The sequence below is a fragment of the Oncorhynchus masou genome, chromosome 32 (genome assembly GCF_036934945.1).
Source record: "Oncorhynchus masou masou isolate Uvic2021 chromosome 32, UVic_Omas_1.1, whole genome shotgun sequence".
Lineage (NCBI taxonomy): Eukaryota > Metazoa > Chordata > Actinopteri > Salmoniformes > Salmonidae > Oncorhynchus > Oncorhynchus masou.
In genome coordinates, this window is record NC_088243.1 from 79,759,241 (window position 1) to 79,778,373 (window position 19,133).

General features: G+C 43.2%; 2 protein-coding genes across 4 annotated transcripts in view; one reads left to right on the plus strand and one right to left on the minus strand.

Annotated features, from left to right (window-relative positions):
* LOC135526655 (RUN and FYVE domain-containing protein 1-like) overlaps positions 1 to 10,039 on the minus strand; it is a 29,270-nt gene extending 19,231 nt beyond the window's left edge. Inside the window, exons 1-5 of one of the 2 annotated variants that reach the window (XM_064955190.1) lie at positions 9,688 to 10,039; positions 6,858 to 7,028; positions 6,419 to 6,638; positions 5,639 to 5,824; positions 3,054 to 3,189 (exon numbers count right to left, since the gene is read on the minus strand). In XM_064955190.1, the coding sequence (XP_064811262.1) occupies positions 3,054 to 3,189; positions 5,639 to 5,824; positions 6,419 to 6,638; positions 6,858 to 7,028; positions 9,688 to 10,012 (1,038 nt within the window). In that variant the 5' untranslated portion in view covers positions 10,013 to 10,039. Of the gene's footprint in view, positions 1 to 3,053; positions 3,190 to 5,638; positions 5,825 to 6,418; positions 6,639 to 6,857; positions 7,032 to 9,687 lie in introns of both variants that reach the window. The other variant, XM_064955189.1, reaches the window with a different exon arrangement.
* LOC135526657 (proheparin-binding EGF-like growth factor) lies at positions 9,612 to 18,891 on the plus strand. Of its 2 annotated transcripts, none has more exons than XM_064955193.1 (7): positions 9,612 to 9,637; positions 13,766 to 13,842; positions 14,685 to 14,921; positions 15,913 to 16,105; positions 16,325 to 16,483; positions 16,936 to 17,024; positions 17,235 to 18,891. In XM_064955193.1, the coding sequence occupies exons 2-6, from the start codon at positions 13,800 to 13,802 to the stop codon at positions 17,006 to 17,008; spliced, it is 705 nt and encodes a 234-aa protein (XP_064811265.1). In that variant the 5' UTR covers positions 9,612 to 9,637; positions 13,766 to 13,799; the 3' UTR covers positions 17,009 to 17,024; positions 17,235 to 18,891. The 2 variants fall into 2 exon arrangements, with proteins under 2 accessions (XP_064811265.1, XP_064811264.1); XM_064955192.1 differs by lacking the exon at positions 9,612 to 9,637 and adding an exon at positions 10,009 to 10,120.
* Positions 18,892 to 19,133: the final 242 nt, after the last annotated feature.

The following is a 19,133-nucleotide window of genomic DNA, read 5'->3' on the forward strand; positions in this document are numbered from 1 at the left end:
GTGGAGGACCTTCCGTTGTACACTGCCCTGGTGTGGAGGACCTTCCGTTGTACACTGCCCTGGTGTGGAGGACCTTCCGTTGTACACTGCCCTGGTGTGGAGGACCTTCCGTTGTACACTGCCCTGGTGTGGAGGACCTTCCGTTGTACACTGCCCTGGTGTGGAGGACCTTCCGTTGTACACTGCCCTGGTGTGGAGGACCTTCCGTTGTACACTGCCCTGGTGTGGAGGACCTTCCGTTGTACACTGCCCTGGTGTGGAGGACCTTCCGTTGTACACTGCCCTGGTGTGGAGGACCTTCCGTTGTACACTGCCCTGGTGTGGAGGACCTTCCGTTTTACACTGCCCTGGTGTGGAGGACCTTCCGTTGTACACTGCCCTGGTGTGGAGGACCTTCCGTTGTACACTGCCCTGGTGTGGAGGACCTTCCGTTTTACACTGCGCTGGTGTGGAGGACCTTCCGTTTTACACTGCCCTGGTGTGGAGGACCTTCCGTTGTACACTGCCCTGGTGTGGAGGACCTTCCTTTGTACACTGCCCTGGTGTGGAGGACCTTCCGTTGTACACTGCCCTGGTGTGGAGGACCTTCCGTTGTACACTGCCCTGGTGTGGAGGACCTTCCGTTTTACACTGCCCTGGTGTGGAGGACCTTCCGTTGTACACTGCCCTGGTGTGGAGGACCTTCCGTTGTACACTGCCCTGGTGTGGAGGACCTTCCGTTGTTCACTGCCCTGGTGTGGAGGACCTTCCGTTGTACACTGCCCTGGTGTGGAGGACCTTCCGTTGTACACTGCCCTGGTGTGGAGGACCTTCCGTTGTACACTGCCCTGGTGTGGAGGACCTTCCGTTGTACACTGCCCTGGTGTGGAGGACCTTCCGTTGTACACTGCCCTGGTGTGGAGGACCTTCTGTTGTACACTGCCCTGGTGTGGAGGACCTTCTGTTGTACACTGCCCTGGTGTGGAGGACCTTCTGTTGTACACTGCCCTGGTGTGGAGGACCTTCTGTTGTACACTGCCCTGTCTTGTGTAGTGCACTGGAACAGTGAGATAGTGGTCCTGACAGAGGCTGGTCCACCCATCTGATGTGATGGCCAGCTTTGGTACGTCCTTCAGCTCAGTGATCACATTGGCCTTTTCTACACCATACCAGGTAGGAATGAATGTGTCTCTGGGGTAACTCCTGGAGGGAGGGGAATATTTGGGGTTGAGGGCCTTGCTCATCTCCCTACAGTAAAAAAATAAGTTTGTGTTGAATTATCATTATTGAATTATTGTGTATTGTATTGTATTGTGGAGTGATGGGACTAACATACAACCCTTTTATACTACTGTATCCTAAACATGAATACAACTCAATACATACTGACAGACTGTTACCTAAAGCACTTGGACTCCACTGTTGCAAAGGGGTGTAGGCATTTCACTATGAACTTGAGCATGGCTAGGTGTCACTCATTCACCCTCTCCTTAGTCATCCTCCCACTAGCTGCTAGCATGAAGGGGCTGTGGGCTTGTCTTTGGCTTGGACCAGTGGTATTAGAAGGAGGAGTGGGTGGGTTCATTGTAGCTGCAACTTTAACAAAAAAGTTGCAAAATCTTTAAATGGGTGATTGAATTTCTGAACTCACCCATAGCTAAACAATCAGCTGGCTAATGGTTCCTTTTGATCATGAACCCATGTTCTCATAATCTAGTGTGTGGGATCTAGGCTGCTAGCATATATTTATTTAACTAGGAAAGTCAGTTAAGAACAAATTCTTATTTACAATGACGGCCTCCTGCGGGGACGGGGGCCTGAGATTAAAAATAAATACAATATAGGACAACACACACATCACAACAAGAAAGACAACATACCTAACGTATATCGGGCAACGAGCGATGAACTACGAGCTAGGCAGTCAAACTGCATTTCTCTGCCTGTACATTATGCACTTACCATACATGTTTGGACAGATTTCTCGTGTTTCCGCCCTTACAAGAAAAAGTCTTGTGGCAACGAGCATTGTCAGCATCGCCTCTGGTGAAGTGTAACAAACACTTTTAAACATTTCGTTCTCTCCGCCATCGTCACTAATTAAGAGCAGGGTCTTGTGTGTGTGTATGTGTATGGGCTGCAGCGTCAGAGAGATCTCTCTTCTGGATAGGGAATAGAAAAAAATGCATCAGATGAATGTCTTCATTTTATTGCAAATTAAAAATGGTTTATGAGAAAATGTGCAAGATAATGTTTATGTAGCAATAATAATTAGGAAATGTATTTTCTAAATTTCTCCAGTACCGAAAGCAGAACTGATAACATCGGAGCTTATCGATACTACAGTCTTTCATAATTTAGCCCCGGGGCCCGGTACCCATCCCTACTAATTAGTGACCTTAATTCATCAATCAAGGAAAAGGGAGGAGCGAAAATTCGCAGACACTCTGCCTTCTGTGGAATGAGTGACACGTGCCATTCATTGTTTTTGGGATAAAAACATTGAATTTGGCCTTAATGCTTTTAGCCCATAGAAACACATCGAATAATAGCTTCATACATGGATAAACAGATTTTTTTAAACATGTCTTTAACCCCTTATTTTAGGCACTAAACTATCTCCATATACCGTATACACACACTTCCATTCATTTTTTAAACTGGTATCTGGCTAATTCAGACGAGCCTTGTGGGGGTTGTGGGCATCCTACAGCAAAACGTATGTATTTGTGAGAGACTCACCTTTCCACAGAGGGGTCCTATTAGTGTGTAGCCCAAACTGTTGGGACGCTACAGACAGAAGTTGGCAGATCGGCTGTACCGACTTCAGACGAGTACCAAGACGCTTGTGGAGGTCGTAGGGCAAAACGGAGAACACCATCGTGTTCGAGAGAGTTTCTTCTTTCCATAGACGGGGTAATAGTTTTACAGGCAAAACAATTTGGACGCAAAGACGTGTTTGTGAGAAGAACGATTTTAGGGATGCCTTATGGTCTGCAGTGAATTGAGATGCATCCCAAATAGATATCTCTAACTTAATAAATCACTACAACACATTCAGAAGCTCCTCTGACCTCCTCAATGAGCTTGCTGTTGGTCTTCTCTATGGAGTCCATCTTGGCTTGCAGGTCAGTGACGGTGCAGCTTAGGTGTCTGTTCAGCTCCTCGATGTAGTGCTTCTGGTCCAATATGGCCGTCAGCTTAGCATCACTGACAGAGAGAGAGAGAGAGAGAGAGGAGTGTGGTTTATGTTGATGGTTTATCTTAGCATCACTGACAGAGAGAGAGAGAGAGGAGTGTGGTTTATGTTGATGGTTTATCTTAGCATCACTGACAGAGAGAGAGAGGAGTGTGGTTTATGTTGATGGTTTATCTTAGCATCACAGAGAGAGAGGAGTGTGGTTTATGTTGATGGTTTATCTTAGCATCACTGACAGAGAGAGAGAGGAGTGTGGTTTATGTTGATGGTTTATCTTAGCATCACTGACAGAGAGAGAGAGAGGAGTGTGGTTTATGTTGATGGTTTATCTTAGCATCACTGACAGAGAGAGAGAGAGAGAGGAGTGTGGTTTATGTTGATGGTTTATCTTAGCATCACTGACAGAGAGAGAGAGGAGTGTGGTTTATGTTGATGGTTTATCTTAGCATCACTGACAGAGAGAGAGAGGAGTGTGGTTTATGTTGATGGTTTATCTAAGCATCACTGACAGAGAGAGAGAGGAGTGTGGTTTATGTTGATGGTTTATCTTAGCATCACTGACAGAGAGAGAGAGAGAGTGTGGTTTATGTTGATGGTTTATCTTAGCATCACTGACAGAGAGAGAGAGAGAGGAGTGTGGTTTATGTTGATGGTTTATCTTAGCATCACTGACAGAGAGAGAGAGAGAGGAGTGTGGTTTATGTTGATGGTTTATCTTAGCATCACTGACAGAGAGAGAGAGGAGTGTGGTTTATGTTGATGGTTTATCTTAGCATCACTGACAGAGAGAGAGAGAGGAGTATGGTTTATGTTGATGGTTTATCTTAGCATCACTGACAGAGAGAGAGAGAGAGGAGTGTGGTTTATGTTGATGGTTTATCTTAGCATCACTGACAGAGAGAGAGAGAGGAGTGTGGTTTATGTTGATGGTTTATCTTAGCATCACTGACAGAGAGAGAGAGGAGTGTGGTTTATGTTGATGGTTTATCTTAGCATCACTGACAGAGAGAGAGAGGAGTGTGGTTTATGTTGATGGTTTATCTTAGCATCACTGACAGAGAGAGAGAGAGGAGTGTGGTTTATGTTGATGGTTTATCTTAGCATCACTGACAGAGAGAGAGAGAGAGAGAGAGGAGTGTGGTTTATGTTGATGGTTTATCTTAGCATCACTGACAGAGAGAGAGAGAGAGGAGTGTGGTTTATGTTGATGGTTTATCTTAGCATCACTGACAGAGAGAGAGAGAGAGGAGTGTGGTTTATGTTGATGGTTTATCTTAGCATCACTGACAGAGAGAGAGAGAGGAGTGTGGTTTATGTTGATGGTTTATCTTAGCATCACAGAGAGAGAGGAGTGTGGTTTATGTTGATGGTTTATCTTAGCATCACTGACAGGGAGAGAGAGAGGAGTGTGGTTTATGTTGATGGTTTATCTTAGCATCACTGACAGAGAGAGAGGAGTGTGGTTTATGTTGATGGTTTATCTTAGCATCACTGACAGAGAGAGAGAGGAGTGTGGTTTATGTTGATGGTTTATCTTAGCATCACTGACAGAGAGAGAGAGGAGTGTGGTTTATGTTGATGGTTTATCTTAGCATCACTGACAGAGAGAGAGAGGAGTGTGGTTTATGTTGATGGTTTATCTTAGCATCACTGACAGAGAGAGAGAGGAGTGTGGTTTATGTTGATGGTTTATCTTAGCATCACTGACAGAGAGAGAGAGGAGTGTGGTTTATGTTGATGGTTTATCTTAGCATCACTGACAGAGAGAGAGAGGAGTGTGGTTTATGTTGATGGTTTATCTTAGCATCACTGACAGAGAGAGAGAGAGAGGAGTGTGGTTTATGTTGATGGTTTATCTTAGCATCACTGACAGAGAGAGAGAGAGAGGAGTGTGGTTTATGTTGATGGTTTATCTTAGCATCACTGACAGAGAGAGAGAGAGAGGAGTGTGGTTTATGTTGATGGTTTATCTTAGCATCACTGACAGAGAGAGAGAGAGAGAGAGTGTGGTTTATGTTGATGGTTTATCTTAGCATCACTGACAGAGAGAGAGAGAGAGGAGTGTGGTTTATGTTGATGGTTTATCTTAGCATCACTGACAGAGAGAGAGAGAGGAGTGTGGTTTATGTTGATGGTTTATCTTTGCATCACTGACAGAGAGAGAGAGAGGAGTGTGGTTTATGTTGATGGTTTATCTTAGCATCACTGACAGAGAGAGAGAGAGAGGAGTGTGGTTTATGTTGATGGTTTATCTTAGCATCACTGACAGAGAGAGAGAGAGAGGAGTGTGGTTTATGTTGATGGTTTACCTTAGCATCACTGACAGAGAGAGAGAGAGGAGTGTGGTTTATGTTGATGGTTTATCTTTGCATCACTGAGAAAGAGAAGCGAGAGGAAAGGAAAATAGGACAAAACAAAGACAGGAGTGTGTTGGTGTGAGGGAGGAGACACCGTACTTACTCCTTAGTGGTCTCAGTGGTCATAGGGTCCTTCAGGTACAAGGAGAAGTCTATGACCCCCACCTGGGAGTCCAGGTCCTCTCCTTTGATACAGAGGTTAGCATCAATGACGTTTAGCCCCATCAGCATCCCTCCCATCACTGTTCCCTCTTCCTCCATCATCAACGCTCCTGGATCGTAGAACTCACTGTAGGAGGAAGGAGGCAGAGAGATTTCCTAAGATAGATATAATAACTACTGTAAACATGAGTAGACTCAAAATGCTTAGCGGTATTACATGTTTATTACACTGATTCAGTTCTAGCAACAGAGCCTTGCACTGTACTCACCCTAGGATGTCCTTACGGTCCAACAGAGCCTTGCGCTGTACTCACCCTAGGATGTCCTTACGGTCCGAACAGAGCCTTGCGCTGTACTCACCCTAGGATGTCCTTACGGTCCAACAGAGCCTTGCGCTGTACTCACCCTAGGATGTCCTTACGGTCCAACAGAGCCTTGCGCTGTACTCACCCTAGGATGTCCTTACGGTCCAACAGAGCCTTGCGCTGTACTCACCCTAGGATGTCCTTACGGTCCAACAGAGCCTTGCGCTGTACTCACCCTAGGATGTCCTTACGGTCCAACAGAGCCTTGCGCTGTACTCACCCTAGGATGTCCTTACGGTCCAACAGAGCCTTGCGCTGTTCTCACCCTAGGATGTCCTTACGGGTCCAACAGAGCCTTGCGCTGTACTCACCCTAGGATGTCCTTACGGTCCAACAGAGCCTTGCGCTGTACTCACCCTAGGATGTCCTTACGGTCCAGCAGGGCTTTCAGGTAGTCAGACAATTTCTTCTGCATCAAGGCCAGATGCAGCCAGGCCCGAGCCCGACCCAACCCAGTCTTTATCCCTGGCAGGTCTCTGGCACTGGTGGTAATATCAGTAGAATCAGGACACAGCTTCTGAACCAGCTCCAGAGGACCCCAGATAGACTTATTCTGATTGATGAATGACTTCTTCACTACAGAGGGAGCGAGAAAGATAGAAGAAAGAAGAATGTTTAGGTAGTGTTCAAAAGGTGAAAACTAGAGCTGCAAGAATGCTACAGCAATTGGTTGTGCAGGCTTTCACTCCAGCACTGCAGTAACAAAACTGACTGAGCTAATCAAGTCCGCAACACACCTAGTAGCGCTCCAGACTGAGGGTTGTCCTGTCACCCCTGTTCTAGAGCAAGTCTCACCTTTCAGTCCGTGTTTGAGGCACTGCTCCAGAACCACAAAGAACTGCTGCAGAGGTGGGTAGTCAGAGTCCAGGGTTCTGCCCAGACTCAGAGAAGACTGGATCAGGCCCTTAATACTCAGCTTCATCATACTGAACAGGTTGGAGCGCTCCACAGCCATATGGTCCTTCACTGCTACAGACAGAGAGAGAACGAGAGAGAGAGAAATTGCTCAATGTAATTGAAGAATCCATAGAATCTAACCCCTTCTGAGAAAATTGGAAAACTCTCAACAAACAACACGAAGAGTTATCTTTCCAAAATGGAGACGTATGGATAAACCACTTCTCCAATCTGTTTGTTATAGAGCCAAAGAACAAACAGTACAAAAATATACATGATCAAATATAAATCCTAGAATCAACTATTAAAGACTACCAGAACCCACTGAATTCTCCAATTACCTGGAATGAGCTAACATACAAAATACAAACCCTCCAATCCAAAAAGGCCTGTGGGGTTGGTATCCTAAATGAAATATACAGACGATAAATTCCAATTGGCTATACTTAAACTCTAACATTATCCCCAACTATGGCATCTTCCCCGATATTTGTAACCAAGGACTGATCACCCAATCCACAAAAGTGGAGACAAATTTGACCCCAATAACTACCGTGGGATATGTGTCAACAGCAACCTTGGGAAATCCTCTGCATTATCATTAACAGCAGACTCGTACATTTCCTCAATGAAAACAATGTACTGAGCAGATGTCAAATTGTCTTTTTACCAAATTACTATATGACAGACCATGTATTCACCATGTACACCCTAATTGACAAACAAACCAAAACAAAGGCAAAGTCTTCTCATGCTTTGCTGATTTCAAAAAGCTTTTGACTCAATTTGGCATGAGGGTCTACTATACAAACTGATGGAAAGGGGTGTTGGGGGAAAAACATACAATGTTATAAAATCCATGTTCACAAACAAGTGTGTGGTTAAAATTGGCAAAAAACTAATTTCTTCCCACAGGGCCGTGGGGAGAGACAGGGATGCAGCTTAAGCCCCACCCTCTTCAACATATATATCAACAAATTGGTGAGGGAACTACAACAGTCTGCAGCACCCCGCCTCACCCTACTAGAATCTGAAGTCAAATGTCTACTGTTTGCTGATGATCTGGTGCTTCTATCCCCTACCAAGGAGGGCCTACAGCAGCACCTCGATCTTCTGCACAGATTCTGCCAGACCTGGGCCCTGACAGTGAATCTCATTAAGACAAAAATAATGGTGTTCCAAAAAAGGTCCAGTCGCCAAGACCACAAATACAAATTCTATCTAGACACCATTGCCCTAGAGCACACAAACAACTATACACACCTCATTCTAAACATCAGTGCCACAGGTAACTTCCACAAAGCTGTGAACGATCTGAGAGACAAGGCAAGAAGGGCATTCTATGCCATCAAAAGGAACATAAAATTCAACATACCAATTAGGATCTGGCTAAAAATACTTGAATCAGTCATAGAGCCCATTGCCCTTTATGCTTGTGAGGTCTGGGTTCCGCTCACCAGCCAAGAATTCACAAAATGGGACAAACACCAAATTGAGACTCTGCATGCAGAATTTGACAAAAAATATCCTCAGCGTACAACGTAAAACACCACATAATGTATGCAGAGCAGAATTAGGCTGATACCCTCTAATGATCAAAATCCAGAAAATATCCATTAAATTCTACAACCACTTAAAAGGAAGCGATTCCCAAACCTTCCATAACAAAGCCATCACCTTGAGAGAGATTAACCTGGCAAAGAGTCCCCTAAGCAAGCTGGTCCTGGGGCTCTGTTCACAAACACACCCCACAGAGCAACACAATTAGACCCAACCAAATCATGAGAAAACAAACATATAATTACTTGGAACATTGGAAATAATTTATAAATATAAAAAAAGAGCAAACTATAATGCTATTTGGCCCTAAACAGAGACTACACAGTGACAGAATACATGACCACTGTGACTGACCCAACATTAAGGAAAGCTTTGACTATGTACAGACTCAGTGAGCATAGCCTTGCTATTGAGAAAGGCCGTCGTAGGCAGACATGGCTCTCAAGAGAAGACAGGCTATGTGCTCACTGTCCACAAAATGAGGTGGAACCTGAGCTGCACTTCCTAACCTCCTGCCAAATGTATGACCATAGAGACACATATCTCCCTCAGATTACACAGACCCACAAAGAATGTAAAAAACAATCTATTGGGTGAAATGCCAGTGTGTCATCACAGCAGCAAGATTTGCGACCTGTTGCCACAAGAAAAAGGGCAACTAGTGAAGAACAAACACCATTGTAAATACAACCCATATTTATGTTGATTTATTTTATTATTTTGTACTTGAACTATTTGCACATCATTACAACACTATATATGAACATAATGACACTTGAAATGTCTTTATTCTTTTGGAACTTTTTAGTGTATTACTGTTCATTTTTTATTGTTTATTTCACTTGCTTTGGCAATGTCAACGATGTTTCCCATGACAATAAAGACCTTACATTGAAATGTGGAGATAAATATAGTCGGAAAGAGATCATAATCTGAGTTTCTGTGCAAAAGTATATTTTTTTAAACAACTAAAACATGACCACGGTTAAATATAGACTGTTAGTCTAGATTTATGTTGCTTAAGCATGCCATTCTAATTTCCTCGCCAGGCAGGAGTCATGTGCTGTGTTGACAGCAGAGATGCAGAAGAGGGAAGTAGTTCAGCACGTAACTCCCTAGTAAGTTTATATTCTTCCATATGGGCGTGAAATACAATAACCTTACGTGCCTGGTAGGTATTGGTTGGTGTCATTCTCGGTAGACTTTTGTTTAGTCGGACTGGCAGTAGAGCTAGCGGCAGATCCCGACGATGTTGCGTTTCTCAAAGCTGCACCGTAGCTGACCCCACTGCTGATCGTCTCGGTCGCCTTCCGTGCCAGCGACAGGATCGGTGTTGACCAGTTGCTCTCGGTCGCCGGTTCGTCTATTGGCCCCTCTTCATCGCTACTAATGCCAACAGGGTGGCTGTCTGGAAGAACTTCCAAAACTTTGGGTTCCTCTTTGACGTCGCTTTCTTCAACAACTGTGTTTTTTTCCCTTACCTCGTCGGCCATTTTTTTTTTTTTTTTTAACTAATAGAACATGTGACTGCAGGCCAGAGCAATCGTCTATGATGCCTGCGAAAAGTCCAAAGTAAACGAGTTATGATTATCAGTGATTCAGTAAGTGTTCTTGGATTCGTTTCACATCGTTTAAAGTGTTTTATTTCCATAGAAATAGTGAAAATAATATGTTACGACATTTTTAAGCGAAGCTAACTATTGGTGACAACAGACAGTGTTTCTGAGGTTATAGATGTGTATCCATTTCAAGCCACTAGATGTCCCTATTGATATTGTCCCGTGTCCTTCAGGTGTGTATCCATTGCGTATGAAGGTGTATGGTGAAACTGAGGTTACAGACCTAGAACTGCATTCAGATCAGTAGCTTTTGGTTGACAACATATTATTATAGATTTAAACCAGTTTAAAACATGTTTAGCTGGTTTCCAGGTTATAGATGAAGTCTAGTCCTGGACTAAGTGGATCTTTCAATAGGGAATCTCCATTGAATCTCCATGGTTTTTAGTCCATGACCAGGCATATTAAACTGTGCCCTATTATTAAACTGACCCCGAATGTCATAATTTGCTATATTTTTCTATTAATGTAGTCACAGGTCAAACGCTAACTTTTCACAAGTCCTTTATTCACATTCATTCAAATGATACAGAAAGAGGCACAATATGATCAGCATTATGATGTGACACAATGCACTTTTATATTCTTTTTCAACTAAAATGCAGTCAACAAAATTAGACACATTTTTATTTAGCCTACATTTGTTTGTTGTAACTTTATAACCCATGTATATGGCTTAAACCACTCTATAAATTCATTTGAAGTCGGAAGTTTACATACACTTAGGTTGGAGTCATTAAAAGTTGTTTTTCAACCACTCCACAAATTTATCGTTAACAAACTATAGTTTTGGCAAGTCGGTTAGGACATCTACTCTGTCCACGACACAAGTAATTGTTCCAACAATTGTTTACAGACAGATTATTTCACTTATAATTCACTGTATCACAGTTACAGTGGGTCAGAAGTTTAAAAACACTAAGTTGACTGTGCCTTTAAACAGGTTGGAAAGTTCCAGGAAATGACAGGCTAATTGACATCCTTTGAGTCAATTGGAGGTGAACCTGTTGATGTATTTCAAGGCCTCCCTTCAAACTCAGTGCCTCTTTGCTTGACATCATGGGGAAATCTAAAGAAATCAGCCAAGACCTCAGAAAAATAATTGTAGACCTCCACAAGTCTGGTTCATCCTTGGGAGCAATTTCCAAACACCTGAAGGTACCACATTCATCTGTACAAACAATAGTAAGCAAGTATAACCACCATGGGACGACGCAGCTGTCATACCATATAGGAAGGAGACACGTTCTGTCTCCTAGAGATGAACATACTTTGGTGCGAAAAGTGCAAAACAATCCCAGAACAACAGCAAAGGACCTTGTGAAGATGCTGGAGGAAACAGGTGCACAATTATCTATATCCACAGTAAAACAAGTCCTCTATTGACATAACCTGAAAGGCTGCTCAGCAAGGAAGAAGCCACTGCTCCAAAACCCCAATATGGGTCTTCCAAATGGACAATGACCCCACGCATACTTCCAAAGTTGTGGCAAAATGGCTTAAGGACAACAAAGTCAAGGTATTGGAGTGGCCATCACAAAGCCCTGACCTTAATCCTATAAAAAATGCGTGGGCAGAACTGAAAAAGCATGTGCGAGCAAGGAGACCGAAAACCTGACCCAGTTACACCAGCTCTGTTTGGCCCATTCCTCCATGTAGATCTCCATGCAGATCTCCTCTAGAGCAGTGATGTTTTGGGGCTGTTGCTGGGCAACACAGACTTTCAACTCCTTCCAAAGATTTTCTATGGGGCTGAGACCTGGAGACTGGCTAGGACAATCCAGGACCTTGAAATGCTTCTTACGAAGCACCATAATTTGCAAATAAATTAATAAAAAATCCTACAATGTGATTTTCTGGATTTTTTTTCTCATTTTATCTGTCATAGTTGAAGTCTACCAATGATGAAAATTGCAGGCCTCTCTCATCTTTTTAAGTGGGAGAACTTGCACAATTGGTGGCTGACTAAATACTTTTTTGCCCCAATGTATTTGGCTAAGGTGTATGTAAACTTCCGACTTCAACTGTACAAACCATTATAATTAGGTGTATAGCATATAAACATGTTGTGATAATTACATTGAGCAAAAATATTAATGCAACATTGACCAGCATCCCAAACATGCTCAATGGGTGACATGTCTGGTGAGTATGCAGGCCATGGAAGAACTGGGACATTTTCAGCCTCCAGGAATTGTGCACAGATCCTTGCGACATGGGGCTGTGCATTATCATGCTGAAACATGAGGTGATGGGGCGGATGAACGGCACAACAATGGGCCTCGGGGTCTTGTCACGGTATTTCTATGCATTCACATTGCCATAGATAAAATGCTATTTTGTTTGTTGTCCGTACCATATGCCTGCCCATATCATAACTCCACCCTCACCATGGGGCCCTCTGTTCACAACGTTGACATCAGCAAACCGCTCGCCCACATGAGCCATCTGCCCGGTACAGTTGAAATCGGGATTCACCCGCGAAGAGCACACTTTTACAGCATGCCAGCGGCCATTGAAGGTGAGCAGTTTCCCACTGAAGTTAGTTACGATGTCGAACTGCAGTCAGGTCAAGACCCTGGTGAGGACATCGAGCACGCAGATGAGCTTCCCTGAGACAATTCTTAACAGTTTGTGCAGAAATTATTCGGTTGTGCAAACCCACAGTTTCATCAGCGGTCTGGGTGGCTGGTCTCAGATGATCCCACAGGTTTGAAGTCAGATGTGGGGGTGCTGGGCTGGCGTGGTTACACGTGGTCTGCCGTTGTGAGGCCGGTTGGACGTACTGCCAAAATCAATTCTCTGGAAACAGCTCTGGTGGACATTCCTGCAGTCAACATGCCAATTGCATGCTCCATCAAAACTAAAGACATCTGTGGAGTTGTGTGACAATACTGCACATTTTAGAGTGGCCTTTTATTGTCCCCCAGCACAAGGTGCACCTGTGTTTTTACATTTTATTTGATCTTTATTTAACTAAGCAAGTCAGTTAAGAACAAATTCTTATTTTCAATGAAAGCCTATGAACAGTGGGTTAACTGCCTGTTCAGGGGCAGATTGACAGATTTGTACCTTGGGGATTTGAACTTGCAACCTTTCAGTTACTAGTCCAACACTCTAACCACTAGGCTATGCTGTTCAATCTGGTTCTTGATATCCTACACCTGTCCGGTGGATGGATTATTTGGCAAAGGAGAAATGCTCACTAACAAGGATGTAAAGACATTTGTGAACAAACATTTCAGAGAAATAATATATGTATGCATATGGAACATTTCTGGGATATTATGTTTCAGCTCATAAATCACGGGACCAACACTTTGCATGTTGCGTTTATATTTTTGTTCAGTGTAGATTACAGTAGCCTGCCTACCTACTGTCGAGGCGTGGTCGAGCCAGTCTATATAAATCGTTACGCCTTTAGTCTGGCGCTCCTTCTACTCGTCCCGACACTGCCACGGCTGTGTTTGTGTGCGCCACCGTAAACCGCTACCCGAGACGCGCCCGGCATATTGAATAAGAAAGTCCCACGAAGAAAAGGCATAGGCCTACTAGGAACTTTTTAAGAGTAGCAATATCGAGTACGTGGACAATATATAGGAAAACGACATACAGTGATTTTTGCAGAATTACAGTTGGTGGTGATTTGAAGTTCGAAGACATGAGGATTCTACGAGTTGCGCTCCTGCTCGTCCATGCCTTTGGTAAGTATATCAAGTTACACTTTTATATCTCAAGTCAGATGACATAGTTCCTTTTCTGTAGCGTTTATACTTTAACACTTGATTAACTGTTGGTGGTAATAGATTCTCCTAGACTTGATTCCTCCTAAGTGGTCTATTTCTTATTCATAAGAGACAGGTCTTGGAGTTACACTTGTTGACTGTACAAGAGTGTGAACTTTTCAAGCATGACCTTCTGAGCATGTCTCATAAACTTTTAAAAGAAGAGTTAATGATTTTCATAAGGTGTAGGCCAGCCTATGCTATTCAAGAACGAAGTGTGGTCATCTTTCTATTTTAAAACATGCTTTATGTAACTGGATATAGTTATTTTTAACTCATATTCTTGTACATTAGGTAACTGTCTGTCTATGCAACATTTTGTGTACCATAGCCAAGCAGGATTATAGTCTCCCCTGTACAGAATACTGTACATACATGATGTTTTTGGGTGCCTGGCAGTTCTTGGAGCTGAAATGCAACCATCCAGTTGTATAGGCTCACCTGAAGGGGCCATGGGGCCTCATGCAGGGCTCTTAGTCTAGAGTCATGTTTAAACGTACCCACTCAAACCCCTCCATTTCCTTTGCACCTGAATGCATTACTGTGTTGGAAAGTAAAGCTTGTGTTCTCAGTGAGTAAAACTGCTTGAAAATACCTAATTTCAACCAGTTTTGCTTTTGAAATGATGTATTTTCAACCAGTGTTGTTCACTTGGTTAACTCCTCACGGTGTCAGTCAGAATCTAGTGTACATCTCTAAACCACAGACTACTGAATGGTGTAGCATCAATAATGATAACATGTTAACCTTGTGTTTTCCAGTGGCCTCGAGGTTGGTGAGCGGAGCTGTGGTGGACAGGTATGAGAGTGAGAGGCCACAGCAGCACACAGCATTTATCAACCTGTTGGATGTCCTGAGCGACAGAAGGATGGAGGGAGGGAGGGAGAAGAGTCATCACGGCGTGGAGGGTCCCGTGTTGGAGGATGAGGAGTACTATGATTACTACCATGAAGATGAAGAAGATGCCTCAGGGGAATATGAGGTGGAATTACCTCGAGGTATTTAGTAACTCGCTGTGATTGATGTTTGTTTATTGCTCTGTTGTAAAACATCACCCTGTTGTTTATAGGTTCTGGAATCCTGACTGACACATGTATTAGAATACCCGTTATGATTTATTACACTATTATTCATGAGTTTATCTGGCAGGTTGTCAGTCACTTCCATTTTACCACCTGTTGCTATGTAACCTCTGGTTAAATTGACTTTATGGACCAGGTAGCCTAGTGGTTTGTGCATTGGGCCAGTAACCGAAAGGTCGCTGGTTCGAATATCTGAGCCGACAAGGTGAAAAATCTGCCGGCGTGCCCTTGAGCAAGGCACTTAACCTTCATTTGCTCCAGGGGTGCCATACTACTATGGCTGACCCTGTAAAACAAGAAAATAAAAGAGAGCCGCACACTCTTGGAGCTCAGATGCAAAAATTAAATACCAACGTTTCGACAGCCAAGCTGTCTTCATCAGGGTATGACCCTGTAAAACAACACATTTCACCTATCTGGTGTACGTGACAGTAAAAATGTGTTCTGAGGTGTGTCGGCTAGATCTGTGGATTCAGATGTCTGTGTTCTTTGAGGTGTGTCGGCTAGATCCATGGATTCAGTTGTCTGTGTTCTTTGAGGTGTGTCGGCTAGATCCGTGGATTCAGTTGTCTGTGTTCTTTGAGGTGTGTCGAGCTAGATCCGTGGATTCAGTTGTCTGTGTTCTTTGAGGTGTGTCGGCTAGATCCGTGGATTCAGTTGTCTGTGTTCTTTGAGGTGTGTCGGCTAGATCCGTGGATTCAGTTGTCTGTGTTCTTTGAGGTGTGTCGGCTAGATCCGTGGATTCAGTTGTCTGTGTTCTTTGAGGTGTGTCGGCTAGATCCGTGGATTCAGTTGTCTGTGTTCTTTGAGGTGTGTCGGCTAGATCCGTGGATTCAGTTGTCTGTGTTCTTTGAGGTGTGTCGGCTAGATCCGTGGATTCATTTGTCTGTGTTCTTTTCTTTTTTAGTTGCATTGTCGACTAAACCTAAAGACCCATCGGCCATCTTGGAAGCTGAGAGGAGTGAGGGGAAGAGGAGGAGAGGAAAGGGGAGGAAGAAGGGAAAGGGAAAGAAGAGGAACCCTTGTCTGAAGAAGTATAAGGACTTCTGTATCCATGGCAGCTGTCATTACCTGAGGGACATCAAAGCTCCATCATGCATGTAAGAAACCTGTCTCTCTCTGTCTCTGTCTCTGTCTCTGTCTCTCTCTGTCTCTGTCTGTCTGTCTGTCTGTCTGTCTGTCTGTCTGTCTGTCTGTCTGTCTGTCTGTCTGTCTGTCTCCAGTGGAACAAAATGCCTGTTGTACTGTATGTTGCATGAGTACCATCTCACCTCTCTCCCTCTCCCTCTCTCCCTCTCCCTCTCTTTCTCCTTGTGCAGATGTCGTCCCAGCTACTCTGGGGAGCGGTGTCACCTATTCACGCTGGCTTCAGAGGGGAGGGACGTGGGAGGATACAGCAGGACCACAGCTCTGGCTGTTGTGGCAGTGGTGTTGTCCTCTGTCTGTCTCACCATCATAGGCCTGCTGCTGGTGCTCAGGTCAGTACTACAGCCTACACACACACACACACACACACACACACACACACACACACACACACACACACACACACACACACACACACACACACACACACACACACACACACACACACACACACACACACACCACTTTACCCACTTTTTTTTACCACCAGCACAGCTGTCTGACACATTACACAATGCATTATGCAGCAGCTGGAGATTGATACAGTCAGTATTGGCACTGTATTGTGGAAATGGGACAGCAGGAAATTAATAGTACACAACCTAATTGAATGTAGAGGAATGGGAAATGAGGCTATAACAAACATGACAGGGTAGATCAGCATGGTTATAGTTTAGCGCTATTGTTCTCACCTGACAACAATAATTATTGTAACCACAGGTGCTGTTGTTGTTCCAAAACATTTCCAGGAACCACAGGTCTTAACCCTGTTGTTTTTCTCCAGGTTTCACAAGCGAGGAGCGTACGACGTAGAGCACGAGGAGAAGGTCAAACTGGGATCAGCACCCAACCATTGAAGAGCTGGAGAGAAGGGTAAGTTACCAAGGAAACACCAAACTCCTCTCTTTTCAAGTCCTGAACTGAAATGTTAGTTCCCCTCCTAAATTGATAGGAGTTAGACAGAAAGTAAAAGGTCATCATAACATTACAGTATGATTGTGAAAGATTAGTCTGGGTTTTGTCTTCACACGGTCTGAGTGTTGAAAGAAACTTGATTGCTTATTGTGTCTCCTTTTATTTCAGGACAGGATAGGGAAATTCTACCTCAAAATAGAAAAGAAGAAGTGAAAAAAAGCCAAGAGAGAACGCAGAGAGACCTGGAAGGTATGGCAGAGAGGGGGACTGGATGGCCGTGACCTGGACACATAGCCCCAACCCATCTCACTGATGAACAGATGTGATTGGGTAGCTAGATTCTGCGGTAAGCCCTGCAACCTATCAGGAGAGAGCCTGGCTAAAACTGGAACTCTGATTGGCTGGGAGAAAAGACTGGAGTGGTGATGACAATATGGAAGCTGAGATGAAGAGAAGGAACATTTCTGGGCCCGTATCCACAAAGTGTCTTGAGGAAGGAGAGCTGATCTTGGATCAGTTTTGCCTTTAGATCATTGTGAATAACATTATAGTGACAGGCCCTATATCAGCACACTCCTATCAGAGATGCTTTGTGGAAACGTCCCTGGATCAGTGCTGCTTCTTGGCTATGTTAAAAAGACTACCAAGAGTCTCAGCCTAAAAGGACACCATCTTCTCTTCATCTGCCAGAAACAGAGAGAACCATGGTCTTTCTTCAACAGGAGTGTTTTTACCAATCAGCATTTTGTATTTTCCTTCATATGCTCATTCTTTGTCATTTTCTAGTGTACTGTAAAACTGTTATTTATACCATATATTTGTCTTTTAATTTATTGATGTGATGTTGCTATATTTATGCAGATATTTAACTTCTTCCAACCAAAGATGCACTTCCAGTTTGTAAAGGTTATCTATAAGGTCATCCTTGTGTTTTTATATTTAAATGTTAAATAATATTTATTGATGAAAATGAAGATAAAATGAATAAAAAATGTACAGTATATTTGGAGAAATAGACATTTGAACGTAAGCATCCTCTTGGTCTCATAGTTGTACCCGATTGATATCAGCACTCTGTGTACAGGCTGCTGAGAACACACACCACTGTGATTAGTTGGTTGCTTGATTGATTGATTCAATAAACAACAGTGTGGTGTACTATACCAATGTACCACTGACAGGTCTCTCTGTGTGTACCATTATGACGTGGTTGCATTGGTCTTCTGTGTTTGACTCTGTGAAGAAGACATACAAAACATCCAGACATAGAAGTGAATTGAATAGAATTTACTCTATTCTAGAATGCCAAAATATAGAATATAGGAAATATTCTTGAATTTTTCATCTAGAATCCAGTTTAAATATTTCTGTATTACAATCAGGATGTGGAATAGATCCAACGCAAACTCTGGTGCCTTGTTGAGTCCAGTCATTGTAGCGAGTGTTGGAAAATAGAAACATACACAAGTGGTGTAGTTTTTATTGTCTTTGAGAAATTAGTAGGACATAAATCTCAATGTTATCTCCAATTTCTGTTATTTATTTCTGTTACCATGCCAGTTGTGTTGTCTTGTTTTAGCATGGTGGGTGTGGTTAGGGATATACTATAGTTACTATAATATGGATATTTACTGTACTGTAATATACACTGAGATCCATGCTAAGATCATGATGAAATGTGAATTCATTCAAGTGTTCAGCCTTTTTAAAAATGAATAACCCTCCTCTAGAAAAACATCCTGGACACAACCTGCAGTTTTTAAGTGATTTCTAGTCAAAAAAAATGTTTTTCTTCTCAGAAAATAAAGGTATTTTTTTCTCTGAATCCCCGAAGTCATTTTATTATGCGTTATCTGTGTTACGAAGGCTGCATTTACACAGACAGAACAATTCTGATTTGTTTCCACTAATTGGTCCTTTGACCAATCAGATCAGATTGTTTGCCAATAATTGGGCTGCATGTGTAAAAGCTGTAATAACTCATATCCTGTATCCTGTTGCTACACAGATGAGTGTTTCACCTCAGAATCATGATGCTACAAAGTTACCTCTAGACACTGATCTAAT